This window comes from Sylvia atricapilla, chromosome 2 (assembly GCF_009819655.1).
Source record: "Sylvia atricapilla isolate bSylAtr1 chromosome 2, bSylAtr1.pri, whole genome shotgun sequence".
In the NCBI taxonomy this organism is placed as follows: domain Eukaryota; kingdom Metazoa; phylum Chordata; class Aves; order Passeriformes; family Sylviidae; genus Sylvia; species Sylvia atricapilla.
The window spans coordinates 100,495,580-100,517,744 of NC_089141.1; the positions used below are offsets into that span (position 1 = coordinate 100,495,580).

Here is a 22,165-nt window from a genome sequence, read left to right on the forward strand (position 1 = left end):
GCCCCCTTTTCCAAAAGTCATGAATTCTTTATCAGTTGTCGGTAGCAGTGTTAGTGTTCTCTACATAATGTCATGCAGAGATATACACACACACCCTGAATTCAGAGAGCTGTACCAGAAATCGGACTCACTAGAGCAAAAAAAAGAACCTTAAATGATCTCAGCAGGGAGCATAAAAAGAGAGGAAGGGCATGAAGATGCCTAAAAATATGTGATTCTGTTTTATGTTAGAATTTGAAAACAGAATTTGATTGTTCACTGGTTTAAGTACAAATTTCTGAGTTTCTGTCACCGAGGAAAAATGGAAGAACACAAACATTTTCACAAACATTATTTCTGTTTCACCACAATAAACAGAACAGTAAGAAAAATCTTTCCCTTTTTGGAAACACTCACCTTTAAAGACTTCCTTCCAGAAAGCTGGTGCTTTATATTTGACAGTCAGAGTCCCAGATATGTTAGCTATAATAGATGACTATTCCAGAAGATCAGACAAAAATTTTAAAAAAATGTTTTGGAAAGTGTTTTTGATGTACAGTAGTAGACTACTCACAGCTGTGGTGATGTGGTTTGCAGCTCCTGCAGTAATTGCTCATGTCTCCAGTCCTGCCCCCACCCCCAATCGTTTAATGCATGTCAATATTCAGGCATGTTCAATGCTGCCATACATCTCCCAGTGGACCTCACCTCCTCCTCTTTAAGCTTTTGTCTCCGCTTTTCTTCAACAGCTGCTCTCTTCTGCTCCTCTCTCTGCCTCTGCTCCTCCAGTCTTCTCCATCGCTCCTCCATTTGCTTTTCATACTGAAGTTTTGCTCTTCTCTCCTTCTCCAGTATCTGCTGTTCCCTAGCAGCTTGTGCAGAGAAAAAGGTGTATTTCACTTCATGCAAATTTTCTTCCATTTTAAAATTATTTATAATATGAAACAATAGTGTAAAACAACAAATACAAGTACACAGGGGTTTAGTCCACTACGATTAAAAATACAGTGCACAGAAGTGCTGGAATGATTAGTAAATCTAAGCAATTTGCTCAATAAACAGGGAAGCCCTTGTATATAAGGTGCCAGTTTGTACCCCTTACCTATGTAAAAACAGTGTACAGAACAGTATGGCAATTTTTTCTTTTTTTATGTTTCAAGTCCCTCTGAAGCTTAAAGCCAAATTATTTTTTCAGACATACTGTTCCTAGTAAGCTTTGAAGGAAATCAGCTGCATATGTTGAAGCACAAGCCCTTGAGACTTCTTTGAAACAGTGCTTCTTGTTATGGAGCTGCCTTTAAAAGAGACACATGTAAACAACATATGCTAAGTTTTCTATCAAGTTTTGAAAATACATCTTTCAACTCATGATTTGAGGTGCTACATCTTTACCTACTTCCTCCTCTTCACATGAAGAAGAAATTACTTCTGTTACTGAGGTTTCACCCAGCAGTTTATTCCAACTGGAGCAATAATCTTCATGGGGCATTACCCTGATGTTTCAGAAATTCAGACTACAACTATACATACTGGACTGTTGCTTCAGGTGCACACAGGAAAACAAATAGGAGGAGTTAAGGTGGCAAATTGAGAGGAAAAATCCATTTCCCATGCAAGTGTATTCCATAAAAATGTAGGAAAGGCAGGAAAGAGGAGTTCAGTAAGCATGCCTATATACACACAACCCTAGTGTCACATACCAACACACATACAGCCAATATCAAAGAAGGAATATTGCCAGGCTAAGAACTTGAAAGTCAGAGAAAGCCAGAATTAACACTCTCTATACAAGAACTAGTCCTTCTTCCTGCTCACTTATTTAGCTTGTATTTCTTCAGTTCCTGCTTCCTTGTGCAGCACATCATCACTCTTCTAACTCTCCCATACTATCTTCCCATAGTTCCTAGGCTCTTGCCCAGCCATCCCAAATGCGTTTTCTCAGATCAGCCTTTTCCCCTCAGCTTCTGCCCCCAGGCTCTTTAACCACAGCTGTGATTTTCAGTCCCTCTTAGCCCCACTCCATCCTCACTCCCTTGAGTGAAAGCCAGAGTCCTCCCAACACCCAGACCCTTTTCCAACATTCCATTTCTTTCCCTTGAATACAGAATCCTTCTACAATACTTCTTCCTCAAATCCAGCCTGCTTTCCAGAACACCTTCTAGCTTATTCTTGTTAGAAACACATTTCATGTTGTCTTACAAAAATCCACTCATCCTCCCCCCTCAAGACAGGGCAGTATGAGGGAAGTGTCAGTGATGCAGTGAACCTGGATTGAATGCATGAAGTTTAGACTTGTCAACAGAAAAAGTTACCTCAGAGACAGTGGATAACAAGTGACCAGGCATTAACTGTTCCAATTGCTAGCCACACCAGGTAAAGCAGGTGAAAAAAAGCATGCTAGAATTCATAAAAACCAAAAATAAAATGAAGTGTCCAGAAATTGTGCTAAGATTACCTTCTGATTAAGTAGGTGAAACCTGGGACTGATTCTGGACAGAGAAGTAAACAATTCTGTCATCATGGACATGCATATAATTCGTATTGCTTAATTTAGGATGCTAAACCACTGATTAATGAGTTTTGCCTTGGGTGAAAAAGTTACTCCATATTGCTACATAATACCTGCTGACTGCCTCAAGATCTGACCTTTGGGGGAATATGCTGCTTTTTTCTGAACTTCTAAAAGAAAATTCTCACGGTCAAACTGTGACCAAAATCCAAAGCTCCCCATTACAGAATTGGTCTTAACACTAAAGAAATATGTTTCCAGGAGGCATATATGATGTCTGCAAGAAAATTGCAGACATCACCTTCCAAATCCCCTGGGATGCTCCCAAAATCTCCAGGTTTCAGTTTCTTTCTCATCTCTTCTACTCCAAGTCCTTTCCAATCTAATCATCATATCACTTCCTTGGGAACCAGAAAAGAAGGGATAATCATGAGGAACAAAGAGATAGCCTACACTGAGCATAGCTGGAAGAGAAGCAAGTCCCAGACAGACAGAAGCTAGGGCAAGATTAAGTACTGAAGAGCAGCAGATTTTCACCAGAACTACCAGAAGGAATCGTGCTGACCATGCCCATGGTAATGAAAACTGTCAAGTCACTGGTCTCAAGCCCCAGACTTTGCAAAGAAATGGTCAATAGTTTGTTTATTTAATGCAACAAGACCAGTATTTTCCTATGATTCTTTTGGCAGGTACCCATGCTTGTTTGGTAGACATTTCCTCAAAATACATGCTTAGCTTAAATTTTACAAAAATCATAATACATTGACAATTCTTTCTGCTAGGTATTGTCAGGTAATCTCTAGAAACAGTGCTACTGATCTTTCTTGTCATTTCAATGAGGAAAAGTGAAGTTAACTGTTTAATGCTTTTTTTATATACGAAGAGGCATATATGAAATCCAAACCAAAGTTGAATAGAAAATTTCATTTTTGTGTGTATATATATGTATACACACACACGCATATGCATATTTTAATTGCGTATACACCCGCTCCCCTGAAACATATATTTATACTTTTTACATATATGTATTACAATTCTCTCAACATTTCTCTGGCCTTATTAATAGATTAAAAATAACTAATTGTTTTAAACAAAATCTGAACTCATTGCTTATGTTACTCATGAGCTGAATAATGTTTTTTATCATTCTCCTGAAAGATTAACCCTTTTACAACTTCCAGAAAAGTACACACTTTAATGCTGTACTTAATAACTCTATAATATATTTTAAAATGGCTAAAACGGAACAGATTAAAATTGAGGTTGCTTTACCAAATCATCCTACATTATTCTGAGTATTATTCAAGGCATATTTGCTATTTTCACAAACCAGGATCATAACAGCAGTATCTTTAACATAAGCCTATATTCAAAGGCACACAAATCAAAGGAAGTCAACTTATAAATATAAGATATTAAATATTTGACTGAAAATCCAGTAATATTATTTTTTATAATTTAAGTTAAAAGAAGTGATAAAGACTAGGAACAGACTAAACGACAAGATTTAAAATTCAGAACACAAAAAATTCTATGTGAGTTAGTTAAACCTATTAAAACATATCTATAAGTAATATATACACCTCCTGCCAACTTACCAAGGTATTTCTCCCTCTCTTCTCTTCTTTCCTTTGCCAGTCTTTGTCTTTCATCAGTTCTCAGAAATCCATCAATAGCTGAAGACAGAGGGAGAGAAAAAAAAAGCCTTAAAAGTCTGCTAGCAAACCCAAAGAAGGATCTGGAAGAAATTAAAAGAATCCATCAAAAAGAAATCATAACTACTGCATTTAACAACTCCAGTTAAAAAAAACAATTTTGCTGTTGTATTAAGGGTGGGTTCACAAGCTGGGATCTGGGTAGTTCTTGAGCACAGTCTCACAGCTACTGCTGAACCCAAGCATGGTTCCTCAGTGCAAATGCCTGACTCCTCAAAGCAAACAAGCATGCTGTTAGTGCTTGTTTCAAACCTTGAAACTTCCTTGGGAAGAACCCTAAGGATGCAATTAACATGCATTTATCTGTGTTAATAAGCCCACTCTAAACTTTTTGGCTAGAAAGAAAAAGGTAGCTCAGAAAAGCTGTAAGCAGCTACTTGGAGTGCCAGCCTTCATATTTATGGCTGACCACAGCCCCCCAGTTTCCTTGCTCGCTCAGCACCAGCTCATTTCAACAGCCAGCAATGACTGCTGGATGAGGCTATGGAAGCAGCAGCCCTCCTGCCCTCTTTCCCAAGCATGAAACACTTTGTTACCTCCTAGAGTCAGTACCTAAAAGTAGGATATTTGTCTAGGAGGAGGCTGCCTAAGGAACCTGAATCACACCTGAATCCAGACACCCCAGTTCTCTGCACGGCATGAGCAGCTGAAAAGCTCAGTTTAAGGAGGCAGGAAGGCAGAGTGTGACACACCAGGTGCCTTGGGGTCCCCTGCCTGCATGCCCTGGAACAAGCACCAGAGGGACCTTAGATGGACCTTCTGCACAACAGGGGTAGGGCCACTGAGTGCCTTGACAGACCATCCAGGGGATGGTATCCTCTTAAAACAGCCGGCAGAGCCTCCAGCGCCCTCCCTTCCCAGGATCTCCTGAGGTCTGAGCAGTGCTGCAGTGCAAACAGGCATGGTATCTCACAGCACAGTTTACATCATTTGCAATCATTATCTGGGCTCCCTACTGAGTTACTGAATTCTAATTAAGTCCCTTTCCTTTTGCTCTGAGAACTGCACTTATTAATTTTATCAGATAAATACGAATGGAAAAATTACATAGACTGTAACCCCAACTACCTTCCTGAAAAGTCACACTTGCAGGCTCCTTTCCAAAGGCATCCTTTGGATGTGGGAGCAAGGATTTTGCATAGGAAGTGCCTTTCTATAAAATGCACAGTTCTGTAGGAAGGCTGAAAGCCAGCCTCAGTGGCCCCTGGTGACAGAGGTAGGGGCTCAGCTGTCCCCTATTACAATAACAGCTTGCTTTTTCCCCAAGCAGCACCTTCAAAGACCATCTCTAATCCTCCTCAGTTCACACAGACTGTGACCACCTGAAGGCAGCCAGGCCCCTGGAAAAATGTGATTATAGCTCCCAGCTGGTTAATTACAACTCAATTTGTGGGTCAAATATTTATTTATTACCAAAGACTCATCCTACTTCCATACTAGTCCACTTGTTTGCTCACTAGGCTGACATTTATTTTCAGATTTGACAAGGAAGAAGGAGACAAGAGATGGCAGCTCAGTAAAGCGACCATGGCAAAGGTTTGTAACTGCTTTGAAGGGGCCTGCAATAAGTAGCCCAGGAAGAGAATCCAGTTGCCAGCATAAGGTATATATTACAGCTCCAGTGGAAAGGTTTTCAGTGGCCTTAAAGCCAAACAGACACGAAACCTACAACTCAGGCTAGAAGCAGCAGAGGGATGTGAAATTCAGATGGATCAAGAGCCCAGAAATGGAAGACTGAGCTTAAGAACAAGCTGGATAAAAGGAAAGAAACAAGCAGAGGCATGAGTTAAGGTCTTCTGTGGCAAAGGATGTAAGTTGGATGGAAAGGTGGAACCTAAAGTACAGAAACTAGAATGAGGATAAATGGAAGGATGGAGAGGAACAGCAAGAGAGTTCATTTCCATGAACAATATTCACAAAATCCTGCACTGATCCCCATTACTCTCCTGGCTTACAGTAACTGTCTCAGAAACCCGCAAGCAAAAAAAATGCCATTATGCCCATCAATAAAATCACAGCTAACTCATCTCTACTTTGCTTCACAAACACAACTGGTAGAAGTGGATCTAAAAGCCTTGCTCACAACCCCATTGCTATCTAAAGTTGACACACAATTTTTCAGGTTGGCTTTCTCAAGCATTTGAATATCTCAACCCAATTCAGAAAATACTAAAAGATGATCAAGTCTGTAATGTCACATATTTAAGAAATGAGAATGTATCCAAATTGAAACAGTCTGTACAATCTTTATTTTCACTGCTCTTACATATATATTACATTTTTTCCTTTTAGGTCCCTTTGCTTATTCATTCACTGCATAAGAGTTGAACCAAGTTCAAAGTTATTGGTGCTTCTTGCTTCATTTCTTTCTGAAACTGAAAAGCAGACAGAGCTATACCTGAAGAAGGCTTTTTGGAGAATAGCACTCCACACTCGGCTATGTCACAGGTGAAACTACAGACACATGGTATTATTGTTCATTGCATATACAATACACCAACATGGAAAAAAACCCACCCCAAAACACAAAAAAAATTGCATTCCAATACATACAGGCATCCAACACAAGATGGCAAGAGTAGCATTAAAACAGCACAGGCATCCTCAATGCTGGCATTTCTTAACTCAAGTACTTGACTCTGCAAATCAGCATGATTGCCAAAAGTCAGAAACAAGCTTGCCTTCAGAAAGTAAAGACAGTTTTGAAGGACAGAATAACTGATTGCTGGGTGGGACCTTGGGATGATTTTCAAAGGCCAAAACTGTGGTACTTTATGCATCTTCCCACAGCATTCATAAAACATTATTAATGCAGTAGGCACAGCAGTTACCTGTGGCAAGAGATTTCAATAACGTCAGGAATTCAAATTCCGTTTGGCAAAGCAGACTGCAAGCAGCAAGGCGGCAGAGGTAACTATCCCGGGAACAGCGTAAGGATATTCCTGTCCCGTACCAGCGAACAGCCAGCAGAGGGCAGGAGAAGGTCTGAATGAACAACAAAACCCCACGGCAAAATCGCTCTCACTGAGCTGTGACCTCGGGTTAAGTCTGTATACGCAGCTTTATCCTGAGCCTTCCTCATATTTACAGCTAAGCCTCTGATCCCTCCCTCAGAGAGGCACGGAAGAGCTAACAACATGTTTAAGAGTCAGGACGTAAATGCAGGCTGGTTGTTCTGCCAACCACAGTAATGAATACAAGGGGATGCTGGCAGAAAACCGCCTAATAAATGTTTATTCCCAGACTTGTAGAGGAGTAAGGAAAGTGCTCAAATAATAACATCAAGGATTTTACTCTCAGGAAATGCACACATACACATTGTTGCTACTTCTTAATCTATCTCCCAGCTCTCCCCAAAAGTCTCCTTTGCACAGTCCCCACTCTCAAAGGCAAGCACTCAGGCTAACTCCTTGAGATTGTGCCTCATTTGTGATTGAGGAGGGCCAGCTGTTCATCTGGGACTTTGTTACAATGAGCATTTCTAAAGAAAAAGACCATAATGTAAAAGCCGTCTGAATGTCAGCAGCAGACCTGTGGCTAAAATGTAACAGTTAATTCTACAGCATTCCTTCAATACTTCCATGATACTTGAAAATAAATATTCACAGAAGTAAAACCCAATATGTTAATCACTGCTTCAAGCCTTTTTTATGGGCAAGGAAAACCTATTCAGATTGCTGAAACAGTGGCAGAACATATCCACACACACTGCTCTGCTCCACATACTGCTTGTGAAAGCCTCTTGGTGGTTGCTCAAGACAGAGGAAGGCTGTCCTCTCCTGATGAGACAAAAGGCAAGCTCTGTCTTTTGAAATCCATATCCTGTTTTTGGTGAGAAAACAACTACTAAAGTAGGACAATTAGGTTATTGGAAGCTGAGACTACATTTCTAAATGACCACATTTCTAAATGACCAACAGGCTGCTTGAGCACCTCCTCTCGTGAAATTCAGACCTGAGTAATTGTCAGCAGGTAAGGTCTCTATTAATTATTTTTTTCCACTTTGTTACTGAACCCACACCCCCACCTGTCCTCTGTAATACCCCATGGTATTTGTTTTCACAGTGTATTTATACATAGCAGATATTGAAGCCCTTGTGGGGCATCCTGACAGAAGAAAAGTCAGCTGGGCAGCTGAGACCAGCTCTCTGTAAGTGTTCCACACACCAAGACCTTTGGCCATCCTCCATGACCACATTCAACACATTTCGACCTTTGTCCATTGTCCAACACTTTCAGACCTTTGCCACAGTATGTGTCACCCACACTAATGCTGCTGCATTAGTAAAATTCCCAGTCTGGATGCAGTTCTGGATGCAGACGAGCCTGAGACATCACTGCACTTACACACACTGTTCTGCTGACAAACTCTGTTGTTTCAAATAACATCATCTCATCTATAAATCAGACATTTTGCTCCCTAAAACCTGCTTTGTCTCCTTTGGGATTGTTGACACAGTAATGAATAGACTTTTCGACCTGTCACCATTTCCCTCAGGGTATTTCTGAGTGAATAAATGTTCAAGTTTTCAGCTATTAACTATACTTTGAGAGGAAAAATAGTTCAAAAGCTGCGTGTGACTATATCTGGATGGCACTTTCTATTGGCAAAAGGCACTTTCCCTGAATTTTAATTATTATATAGCTAAGAGGCTTTCAGGTAGAGGCAACATGGAAACACCCCAAGAGCTTTGCAGGTCGGTTCAGTTTTGGTGGGTTGTTGTCCTTTTTGATAATTATCTTTTTCTACATTTTCTTTAATTAAAAAAACTCTCTATTCTATTGCATTCAAAAATCCAAATACAAAGAATCAGAATTTCCCCAGTTTCAGATATTTAAGTTCATTTTTATATTTGCCAGGCTGGATTTCAAATATAACCAGAAAAGAAAAAGGAGCATTTTCCATTATGTCTAATTAAAATACCAGGATAGCTATTTGTTGTTACAAAAATGTTAAGTGGATGAAGTAATTAAAGGCAAACAGTTGCCAAACACAGGGACATTTCAGAACCCCAGGCTAATTGTCTGAGAGGTGGCCTGGCAGATAGAACAGAGAAGCTGTCAAGGACTGCATGCTCTGGTTAAACAACTAGGACACCTGCCTTATGCTCCTGCTCCCCACCCTGGATTTTCAAATTACCCATTTGAATCAAAAACTTTAGCCATAAAACATACTTACACAAAGACTGCAGTAACAAAATACATCCTACTGGTATGCTTATTTAAGTCTAGGGTGAAATTGCTTCAAAATAGAGCCAAATGACCTTGAAATGATACATGGAGTATATCTAGGTCATTTTGTGATCACAAATATTAACAGAAATAACTTCATTACTGCATGGGGAGGAAAAAATTGCTAAAATATAAATGGCAGATCTCAGTTTTGCATGAGCCTACAGACACCTAATCAGCTCCGTGGGATTGTGTACAAATGTGTGTGCAGCCCTAACAGTGCCCCAAGGAGACTCCAGTATCAGGCAGACACAGCAGATGCACCTCAAGAGCACTCAGAGAATGGTAAGACACAGCAGAACGTTTTCACTTATGAAAACACTAGATAATTAATCTAGTGTTATTATTTATTTAGTTTACTGAACAGGTCCCTGCTAGAGAGCCCTGCACATAACCCACACCAAGCAGTAGCACTGTGTCCACATTTTCTACACTTATGTTTTATTTATGTGCTTCCAACCTCTCAGGCAGGAAAGGGTCCAGAGGCTTAACCAGTGCTTGACAGTGTCTTTCTCACAGATTTAACATACAAGAACATTTACAGCTGCATTTTTCAAACACCACTAGACCCCATTCGGCATCTGTAGGTAGGACCTTCCCTTCTACAGCCTGTCCAGCAACTTTCTAGAAGGAAACATTGTGCATTCTGGAAAGGATAAATATATATATACACAAAAATACCCTTTCTAATTCACAATTAACATCTTGAAAATTCTAGGGTTTGCCAAAGTGGCACTAGCTGGAAATTTTATACTAAACAAGCAAACCCCTGAACCCCAAAGCTATGAACACTATAAATTAAACAATTTTTTTCCATGACTGAAATACTTTTCTTATTTCATTCACTTACCACCTATCTCCTGAATCAGCAATAGTCCCAACTTATATTTACAATTTATGCTCTGATAAACTTGCAGAGACTACTTTCACTGACTTAGCAGAATGACTGTGTTAAAACAGAAATTATGGAAATACCTTGTTAGGATCAGTAAGCCCATGCTTACCCCACCCAAGTCTGGGAAAAAAGGTCCTATCACTCATGTACTATCATAATGAAAGGAAAATTCATTTTTTGTAAGGAGAGTAGCTATAAATACTGTAGACACTGTTTGTCTGATTCACTTTACTTTGACTTCTGCAAGAAAAAGCCTCACTGTAAGACAATAACCCTCAAGTCATATTTTGCCCAAATTATCTAAGGATAACTTTCTAAGATCAGATAAATTTGTTTCGCCATCACAGTAAATTCAATCTGAACAGCTTCATTTTAGGAACATATACATCAAAATAAAAGAAATTCCATTTATTGGTAACAATTTTTGTTAACAAAATGAACAAGAAAAAAAGTTTGGGATCTATAGTGCATAGATGTAGTCAGCAGCACTGCGTCCAATATGTGTTCTATGATGCTTTATTTATGTGCTTCTGTAATCTCTCAGGCAGAAAGGAGTCTGGAGGCTTAACCAGTGCTTGACAGTGTCTTTCTCTCAGATTTAACACACATGAGCATTTATAGCTGCATTTATGTGTATAGTGTAGTCTAGCACAATTCAATTTCTAATTAAAACTGTTTCTGGACTGACAATACACATCTGTCTATCAACATCTGCCGATGTTACATATTGATTATTAGGTATTAGATAACCAGAGCTTAGTGAAACACCAGCATCTCACTGAGAAATTCAGATATTTTTATCAGGAGCAGACCAGATGGGAACTCTAAGTACCCGTTTCTCCCACCTCCAGCTAGCTTGTAATCCCCAAAGGCACATTAAACCCCACTTCCTGTACAAGTTAATTGGCTTTGCTGGTGTGTGACACTGAATAGTGATCTTATGCTTTGGTGGTTTTTCAAATGTCACTGCTGCGATGCACTCTGCAGTGACAGCTGAAGTGCACAGAGACAGCCAAAGCCAAGGGAGCACTGAGCTGCATTCCCGTGTCCAGGTAAGAAGAGCTTTAGTGGAAGCCTTACACAGCCCTCAGGCGGGCGAGGGGCTGACCTGCAGCTGGGGTCATTTTCCTGCTGAACACTTCATCAAACCTTGTCAGCAGCACCCCATGCTGCACATTTAAAACCGAGGGGTGCAGGAGCCAGTAATGACAAATATTATCTGTAGAAAACAGAGAGCTTCCCAGATGTGAGCACCCAGGTAACTTGGAGCACACTGGGCTGAGCTCCAGTCTTCATACATGGCTCTTTGGCCATGTACCCCAGGCACATTCCCCTCTGCAGTGGGTGGCTGTCCTGCCTCCAGACATGCCAGACACCCCCATAGCCCCCACATCAGCACCCAGCATTAAAATTTTGCTTCATGGAGAAGAGGGAAATTGGGATGATTTTCCCACTGTGGCAGTTACCTTGAATGTGTCAAGCTGTCCAGTTCAGGGCACTGAAGTGCACTGCTGAAGGCCACTATTGTGCTGCCAGAGCTCCTTCTCAAAGCTGCAAATCTCTAATTTCAGCTGACTCGAGAGTCACAGGACAGGATTTTGGAGGAAGCACCAGCCATCTCTGTACATCCTGCCTTCCACTGGCCTTTTTGCATGCCATGGATCCCTGCAGCAAAGTGACTGTCTGCAGATGTGGCAAAGATTTTTTAAAAATCCTATAATCAAACTGTTAATTAACCTCTATGTCTAGGTACCCAAACAAAAGCAAGACAAAAAATTAGAGCTTGCTTCTAAACCAACTTCAGCCAGGAGGTTTTCTTTTGGAGCCTGAAGTGAGAATGACAAGGATTTGTCAGTATGCTCTCACAAACTGTCCTTAAAAAAATTAAGACTAATCACAGAAGAAGCGATAAAACAAAACAACAACAAAAAAAAAAACCCTACAAATAAAAGGCTCATACTTGGGCGACAGAGGCTTGGTGGATGACCATTTCAGAGGTGGCAATTTGTACAGTACAGCACAGCACAGACCTTAAACTTGCCACTGCACATGCAGGTACAGGGATGGTTCTGCAGATTCCTTTTACTGGCTTTGTTTTCATTTCAAGTCTAATTTTATAGAAACTGCAAAAGAGACACCAGTGCTTTAGGATTTGCTCTGAGTTGCAGCAAAGATACAGTTAGAGAACCAAGAAAACACAGCTGTCTCCTAACAATGCTTATTGGAGGCATGAGGTGTTGCCAGCGTGTCCTTTTATTACCACAGCAGGTCTAAATGTTTTTTCCCCTAGATAGAAAAATTAAGTTTTACCATTATCTTCATCTACCACTATATTCTGTCCTCCACGAGAAAAGATCTGGAGAAAACTTCAGGATATTTCTGTTCTGTTCTTTGTTGTGAGCAAAGTGAATATAAAACATTTAACAAAAGAAGAATCCATTTGCAATTTTCCATATATATATATTTTTTTAAAAAACCCTGTTGATGACTTACTAACATGACATGCAGCTAATCTAAATAACCTCCAATTTGCTCTACCCATACCTCATGCATTGCTGGAACAGTGTATTATTCCACATAGAAGCAGCTACCAGCCTCAGATGTAGAAAGCACATTTTCCCTGTGATTTGGCACAATCTTCCAAAATAAAAAGAAGCAAAGCTGCTTAATCCACAGCACACATGATCAAGTGAACTTCATCCTCTGTGGACTTGGCTAGGTTTAGGAGCAACAGTTAAATGTTGCTTTTGCTGTACTTCACACCCATTATACTACCCAGTTATTTATCTCAGGGAGAACACCCATTGACTACAAAATCAAAACAATTTATTCTAAGAACGTGCACAGTAAATCCTCCCAGGGAAGAAAACCTTTAACAATTAAATGTTTGCTTTAAAGTTTTTTCTTCCATCTTAGTAGATGAACTACACCAACACAGTTCATATTTATAACATTATGTATGGACGTAACAGTGTATTCCACACTGCTTTTGCATCCCTCAGTCTTGGCCCCTACACATAATTCTTAATAAAGCATGATTCAGTGGTGGGATGCAAATACCCTTTCCAATCCAGAACATTAACTTTTCCCTTTGGCATTTTTGTAATCTCATCTGAGCATCTAATCTTTCTAGGTCTTCCATCAAGAGCCTAACAAGTCCTGGTTGGGACTTCTGCTTACTTTTCTACCTGTCCTTCAGCTGTCAGCTTCTGACACTCGAGGAATTCCAAACACAAAGCTTCCAGTGCATGCAGGTCCACCTGTGAGACACTGCTGAGACCTGACCACATGCTGGCAACCCTTCTGCCCCAGAAAACAAAAACATTACATTTACGTACATCCTTTCCTTTTGTATGTAATGTATGCACCTCTGTACACTCATTTACTATGACTGTTCTCGGTCCAGCTATTTAATATTGGCCACTATGAACAGAATGTGTTAATTGTCTCTGTTAGAAACCAATCAAGCCTCCTGAAGGGCAAGGCTCCAAAAGCAAGAACCTCACACAACTCTTACCCTTGAACTGTATTAAAGGGTCTGAATTACCTGGAGCTTCTCAAAGTCTAGGAAATATCCCAGAATGGAGACTGCTTTAACACTGACCCAGGCAACCTCATTTATGCATGGGGCTGGTACAGCCTGTTGAAAGAGCCCAGGTCAGTGAGGGAACAGTGAGAAATGAGACATGCTGGATCCCACACCCCTTGCATAAATCCTGCTCCATTCTGACAATGTTTGCGTTTTATGGAAACAGAAGACCTTGGATCTATTAGGTTAGTACTTGAAGATTATTTTTCAAGGGCAAGAGACAGCACAGACATGGACAGATACACAAATAAGGCTGAACATCTCTGCATCCCTTGAAAGAGTTATGTGAACTGATGTTCTTAAGTAGAATTTACTGGGAGATTCAATACCTTAACAAATGTAAAAAAGATTAAGTCTGCCTTTTTACCACTGCAAAAGATAAATCTTTGTTTAATCTTGAATTTCTCAGAGGATTATTCACTGAGTTCCAGCTATAAATTGTATTAGTTGTTTATGCAAACTCAGAACACAAATCACATTATCCATGGAGCTCTTGACCTACAGAATAATAAACATAACTTATCAAACTCAAACTTTACATGCAAGAGAGGTGAGTGGATTATGCATCCACTGATCTTTCAAGTCTCAAAAAGAAGAAGGTTGAAGTTTTTTCCAGGTGAGAATTTGGAGCAGTTACAAAGATTTACAAAAATCTATCAAATCAAAGGATAAATCACAATATAAAGTGACTAAACTGTATGCAAAGTGCTTAAATGATATGCTAAGATGAAAACATACACTGAGTCCAAGACAGCACACTTAAGCCAACACAAAGAGGCCAATTAAAACATAGTGGGTCACTAAGCTTTGCAGTAAGGAGTGCTTAGCACAGAGATCAGATTCTGTATTCAGTATTTCCTGTCAAAATTCATCTAAACTTTCACAGTGATGTGTGGCAACACTACACAGGATAGACGGAAACTCCAGTTTGCACTGGTGTCTCCTCCCTTCTTTTGTGACCTTCATGGCCCACAGAGGAACAAGTTGAGAGATAAAGTTAATAATTCAGTCAACAACGTGCAGCTTTCACTGCTGTGACAAATCTGCCTCTGCCCTCGCTCAGGGGCAGTCCTGTGCAGGAGCAGGCACTGCAGGCACCAGGGGAGAACTGTGGAGACTCAGCTGGTATTCCCATAGAGCCTTCAGACACAAACAGGCCCTTGCACACACACGTGCACTCTGCAGGTACAGTGTTTTCCTTTCACTTTTACCAGAATTCATTTCAAAGACCAGACACACTGGACCAGCACATAATTTTTTAAGAAAATACAGGTATTTATAGAATGACATTTCTTGGAGTATTTCTGTTGCTCCTTCAGCCATCTGGAGAAGACTGAATTAATTCAGGACAAAGTCCAAAGCTTGCATGTAAGTGCTAGAGTCAGTAATTCAACATCAGCTCTATGGCCAGATGCTTTCTGGGCACAAAACAAGCAGAATGTTAAAAGCTTTAAGAAAAAAATGTAGCTTATATTTGTCCAAAATGACAGATGTCTATTAAGAGGCTCATATCGGTCTTCCACCACAGTATAAGAAAAGCTATTTGGTTCAAAGTATTACTTTATTCCTTCTGCCTCTGTATACTCTTGCAAATGATTTTGCAGCACTTTGAAAAGCAAATTTCTGTTTCTTGTTCATAAATAAGGACAGAGCTAGAAATCTGGCCCACAGTTTTTTATTTTTCTGGTAACTAAAATTTTTCAAACAAGTGAATTAAAAAACCAAACCTCTACAGGGCACTGAAAAGCCTAATTTCTTACATGGCTGTGCCTTGACACCAGATTCTCTACTGAAGTGTTCTCAGAGGTCAGGGCCATTCATAAACAATTCCCTCCTAAAAGTGGTGAATTTTAGGCCATGTAACATCGGGGTAAGCTTTTACTCTGTTCTGTGGCACCAGCTGGTTTTATCATCTCTGCAGGAACATAGAACCCTTTAGGCTGTCACTTAGGACAAATTCAGTTGAAGTTGACTGATGGCTCCAACAGGTAATTACTGGTGAGAAGAAAGAAGGATGGACAAATAGGTATGATCCTCTAATTTATTTTTTAAGAAATACAGACAACTGAGTTCTTGAAATTGTAGCAAGACACTTAAAACCTACATCAAAATCCTTATTCATTTGCATGCCTCAAGAAATACAGCATATTAAGTTCACAATGCCCTACATCAATAAAGGCTTTCTATCTTCAAGGCCCCAGCCACTCACAACATGATGGCCTTGGGTAAAAAGAAAACCCACAAGACCTCAAAAAAATCTGTTAAAACTCATGGAAGTTTCTAAAAAGAACAAATACAGAAATCTGCATATGTTTTTTGATAACCTGATAGTTCAGAGAAAAATCTCTAGCTTCCTCTGCACATTTTCTGAATAACTCACCTAGAATAAATATAACAATAAAAATGAGAGGACACAGATTAGGCAAAAACCAAATTTCAACACACAGTTTAAATATTTCAGGAAAAAGACATATTGATGTTATGTTATTCTGCTATTCATCTAATTAACTGCCTGACACTTAAACTGACAGGCTTAAATAAAAGCAGAGACAACATATAAAATGGGAATGGTAACAGAAGCTTAATCCAGTGTAACAATGTTACACTTCCAAGATAAACTGACCAACAATAATTGCAGAATAATTTTCAGTGGTAATGTCTTTAGGGGTATTTATAAAAAGCAGAATAAGAAACTGAGTGCTTGCAGTTTATCAAAACATCACAGTTTAGCAAAAAAAAGTGGAGGCTGACACATGAGTTTGAAAAAAAATATTTCCAGGAAACATACTGAGCTCTAAAAGGAAACAAAGATAATTATTTGCACAAGTGAACAGTAGCATAAATGTATTAAAGTTGATGATAGCTGAATTTCCACCCAACCTTCTCTTGTGTGAGATGCCACACTGAAACCACCAAATCTAATCATGCAGCCTGACTCTTTTTTGGCACACAGATTTATTTAACGCTGTGATGTAGTCAAGTTAAACACGTGATGTGGATGAGTTTGTGGGGATAAAAAGAGAGCTATTCAATAGAGATAAATGCATGATGAATGTGAAGAATTGAAGGTCGCATACACTTGGCAGGCAATACTTTTTTCTAATTCATTTTGAAAACACTTGAATGATGATTTAGCAATTAAATTATCTACTGTAATACAACGTAATTATACATTTTGGAAGATAGAGGCTAGTTGGCTTAATTCCTTCTAATGTGTGTTTAGACTTTGTAAGTTTACAATTAGCCTGTATATGGGTTAGCTGGTATTTTCTATTTAAAACTTACTCTTATTCTTTGTTCCTCTCTCTCTCCCCCTTTTCTGATGTGGTTGTGGTTTTAATAAAACAATTATCGGCAGAAAATTTAACCTAACTGATCCTGCAAATAAAATAAACGTAACTTTATTTTGCACCAAAATATAGGAATTTACAGTCAAAAGGTTAAAACTTGGCACAAAAACCCCAACAAAACAAAACAAACAAACACACCCTCCCTCCCCGCTCCCCCCCCCCCCAAAAAAAAAAAAAAAGAAAAAAAAAAAAAAAAAAAGGGAAAATAATCCTGGTTTAATTCATGTAATGACCTGTCTCATCACCTTCATCACCTGCCCTGCCCCAATATCAATACTAAATCCCTAACTAAACTATGTTCTTTCCTATTTGATTTTTCTTCATGTCACAAAACCAGTAAGAAAGTTCTAGTTTTCTAGTTTTATATAGTACTTCAATTCTTGACATTTACACCATTAAATTTTGCATGTTCAGTAATTCAGTGTCTAAGTATCTATTTATAATTTACTCCTTGTATTTCCTCTTAATGTCTTGTTGTGGTTTCCAATGAGACTGTTCACCTCTCAGTTTGACACAGCTAAGATCACAGCTACAGAGTAGAGACACATACAAAACTTTCTTCATACCAAGACCATCAACAATTTTTTTAAACAATTCCTTTTCTGGATCCCACAAAATTAAAGAAGTTTTTATTTAAAAAAATATCTTCTCAGCTAAACCTCAGGGATAAACTGGTGGAAGTGTGCAACGCAATTATGGAAATACCATACAATTATCAACAGACTAACTTTTTTATCTTCCAGCAATCTACCAAGTTTACTCAAGTTACACTGCCTTTTCATCCCTTTTTTTGCTGTTTGCAATATAGCTGTATAGGATTTACCATATATAAACATGTCCTATTGCTATGTTCTACCTCAAAAATAAATGAGCTGTAGCAGGTAAGTGTCACATGATTGACTGAAATAATTTCCAACAAATTACACAGTCTAAACTAAATTACAAGTGATAAATAGTTGTTAAAGGTATTAAAACTACTTGTAAACCCCTTAATTACAAATTTATACTGTTTACAAACTGCACAGACACTGGATAAGAGAAGGAGTTAATCCAAAGGAATTTGCAAGCAAAGCAAAAACCACGATCTCAGGAGTTCCCACAAAAGCCAAAGTCCAAGCACCCTGACCATCCACGCAGTAACAGATCTACTGAACTGCACGGGAGTTTGGGGTAGACACTGAAATTCCCTTGCACCCATCTGCCCTCTTCATTAACTCTTTTATTAAGAGGGTTCTTGCACAGGACACCACTCCCTTGAAGACACCTCTGGCATGGAGAAGGGGCCAATGCCACACGGACGGATCCAAACTGAGGTTGCAGACCAGATGCACCTCTGGGCTAAGTCGCTGGTAGCCCCATCTCCAGCCCATCCCAGCTGGGTCCCTGGATTCAGCTGACCCCCCTACTGGCATGGCACAGCTATGCCCACTCTGCAGTGCTGGGGGAGAGAGCACAGAAACTGCTGCATTGTTGCCAATGCACAACACTCTGAATTACTCCTTTGTTTCACATGAGGGAACCGTGAAGTGCTCAATTCCACATCTCTAACTCACAGCCCAGGACCACCTCCACTGTACGTGGAGAGCACAGCCTGCACACCATCACTGAAGAGCCCTGTCAAACTACAGGACTACTAAACACCGACTTTCTCTCAGGCTCCTTTGTATTTCTCATCCCTTTTACTGCAACAGAAACTTGCACGCTCTTTTCCACTTCTGGCTTCCAAGAATCCCTAACTAACATAAAATAGGATGATTTTTCACTGAATAAAACAACAACAATTAAACAACAACAAAAAAGTAATAGAGTGGTAACCAGTCTGCCCACTAAATAACAACTGAGTAGAAGAATAGATATGTCAATAACAAGTAGTGTACAAGGTTTCATGTGTTTTTAAACACAAATGTCTCATTAAGACCAACTGTTATGTGAATTGATTTAAAACAAAAGCTTTGTATAGTGATATTTACTTCTCTCTCTTATTTTTTAACAGAAGTGTGAAGTACTTTTGACAGAAAATCAAACTGTTTAAAACTGGTATTATTACATTCTTCTATTTTTATCTTAATAAGTAACACATGCCCACTACCCATGCCTATGATTATCCTGGGTCAAATACTTTATAGATAAAAGGGTTTCATAAACAATTTCAACACCTAGAAATGGCTGCTGGTGCACAAGTAACCAGAAGTCAGCAAACCATCCATTTGCTCACTGCACAGAGGCCACCGGCTGCTAACAGAAGGGAAGGACAAGCTATTCTGGTCCATAATGCACATCCCAAGAAATCAGCAGCCGTTCCTGCTTAGTAAGTGAGAAGTGATCAGATAAAAACAATTTCAGGGGACAGAAAATGTAAAACCTACACAGCTATGTTTTGGGCTTCCCCACTGCACTTTGTATTAACATCTCACCTTCTTCTTAAATTTTCGGACATACTGCTCATCAACATTTCTCCAAAGTATAGGCTGGAATGTCAATAAGAATTATCAGGTTTTGAATGATGAAATGAAGTATTTTTATTTTGCCACCTTAAAAAGCAAGACTTAGGATGAAGGGTGTTTTGAATACACATTTGACAAAGACCAGATTCCTACCCTATGTAATCCATCCTGGCAGTTCAGCTAAAAGATATGGGCTACTTGCCTAATAAAATCTGCAGCTCTAAAAGTCCAAGGTTATAGGTCTTGATATAGGTCTATATCAAAACCCAGTTCAAGATCAACATACTAATGAAAACAAAACAAAACAAAACAGGATAACTCCATACAAACACAGCAAGTTTTGAAATTGATAAAGGTAGAGCCAGGAGGAAATATGAAGGGTTTCAGTTTGAAAATAGGAAGCATTCAAGGTGCAAATGAAATCAGGCTGCTTTGCAAACAACTCTCATTATTAACATCATGAAGATCTAGCCAGATGGGAGGCAATATCCTGCACAGTGCAGCTGAGAAAAACAACAGCAGGGAAACAAAATCATTCTTTTTTTCAACTTCAATACCACAGCAAGCACTAAAAGTTGTTTTCAGAAAACACTCTGCAAGGTTTATTTTGAATAAAACGCACAGCACAGCCCCTCCTGAGTCTCATCTATACCTGCCACTGCTGCAGACAAGGCACAATGATTTCCTTTTCTCTGGTGAAGAGAAGCTCTTAAGGACGTTTCTGACAACCACTTAAGCAAACAGCATGATAATTTCAAAGACAACATTCCTGAACACTACTTGAAGAAACCATATACATATCCCTCCTCTCAGGAATATAAAAAATGTGTCAACAGAGACTATTCAGTTGCATTCAAAATTACTTTGGACAAATACATCAGCAGCTAGCAATGTTGGCAACTGAGCTTCCTTCCTTACACTGGAAGTGGATGCAGGTTTTTTTTCTAAGCACCTTCCACACTCTGTGAAAAATTAATAGGTCAATTACTGTGATTTTACAAAGCTAACTTCCACAGAAGAATCAGTGAGTAGCACTTTGTAAATACTGTCTTTCCAGGCAAATATATATACACGTTATATAGTGAGCACATAATTAATTTAAGATTACTTTTCTTGATGGCAGAGTTTCATCAGAAGTGTTGACCGTTACAAGAAGAGCCAAAGATTGGATTAGCTCTTACTCAGCCATTTCAGATTGATTTACAGCATGAAGAGTAAACAGTAAGTTTTAGGAAAAGATTTACGCATGACTAGATAAATAAGATGCCTCCCACGTGCACATAATGGTTGAAGGGGGAAGAAGAAATTGAAAAACAAAAACCATGAAAACTGGAACAGTTTTCTACAAGCAGAGTGATAAATAGTAGTGTTGTGTGAACTATCTATCTTTTCAAACACTTCTTGTGCTTGTTTATTCATTGGAGAACTCATGGCAGGCTTATTTAACCTTGAAAATTGGTGAGCATCCTGGCTTGGCAACATCTTAAGGGCAGGAAAATTCTCCCAAGTAGGATTGGAAAAACTACTGCCACAAACTCCTTGTGCAAGGCAGACTGGGAGCTGGCCAAATGGGCAGCACTGAGCAAGTTATAGCCATGTTAAGAACTTTGATGTATAAAGAACAATACACACATTAAGCTTCAGTGATGGTGCATGTTACCCCATGCTTATTTTTGGACTTTATTTAGCAAAGAAAACAAGTTGCATTTATTTACACCTGACAAATACAAATGTGTATACAATGCTTCTGAGAAGCAACACTTTAGTGTCCAGAAGTAACACTTCGTTGTTACTAGGATCATTACCTGTTTCCACCTTTATGGAGTTTGGCTGCAGAGAGTACCAGCATGCCGAGTTCTGCAGTTTCTCCCCATTCTAAGCAGTTTTCCTCTCTTATGATTTAAGAGAGAATAAGAAGTAGATAAAGATGTCCTCTCCCTACCTTTCCCCTTCTTCCTTGAAATAATTTAAGTTACATGAAAACCAGCTCCCTGCCTTCAGGCTCTGCTTATGCACATATGCCCCTTCTCTGGCATGCCCCACACCTTCCCACTTCCCAGCACAAATCTACAGGAGCTCCAGCCTGCCCTCAAAACCTTATCCCTCAAACAGAATGTCATCTGCCACGTCCAGCACACTGCTCCTGCAGCCCTGCGGCTTTCAGCACCACTGTCCTGCGCCTCACCATCACACACACCTCCCCTGACTCACAAACTGCCCCAGGAAGCTCCCGAGGCTGATGTGACATCCTTGGCACTCTGCTGTCAGAGGTGGCTGGCACGCTCCAGCACACCACCTGCAAGCAAACCCATGCACCCCACAAGTGCTCGCTGTTTTAGGAAGCTTGAGAAGCCTGAAGCCAGGAAACAGCCGTTTTTCAGGACCATAAAGTCTCCCCCCACACACACAGCCACTCCATTCACAAGGGAAGCTGGTTTGGACACTTCCA

The 22,165-nt window shown here is 39.7% G+C and overlaps 1 protein-coding gene across 1 annotated transcript in view; it reads right to left on the reverse strand.

Moving 5' to 3' along the window:
- Nucleotides 1-22,165, reverse strand: part of MAP7D2 (MAP7 domain containing 2) — an 81,660-nt gene that overhangs the window by 31,867 nt on the left and 27,628 nt on the right. The window contains exons 2-3 of the mRNA XM_066313955.1: nucleotides 4,090-4,167; nucleotides 688-851 (exon numbers count right to left, since the gene is read on the reverse strand). Of these exons, the coding sequence (XP_066170052.1) occupies nucleotides 688-851; nucleotides 4,090-4,167 (242 nt within the window). The remainder of the gene's footprint in view (nucleotides 1-687; nucleotides 852-4,089; nucleotides 4,168-22,165) is intronic.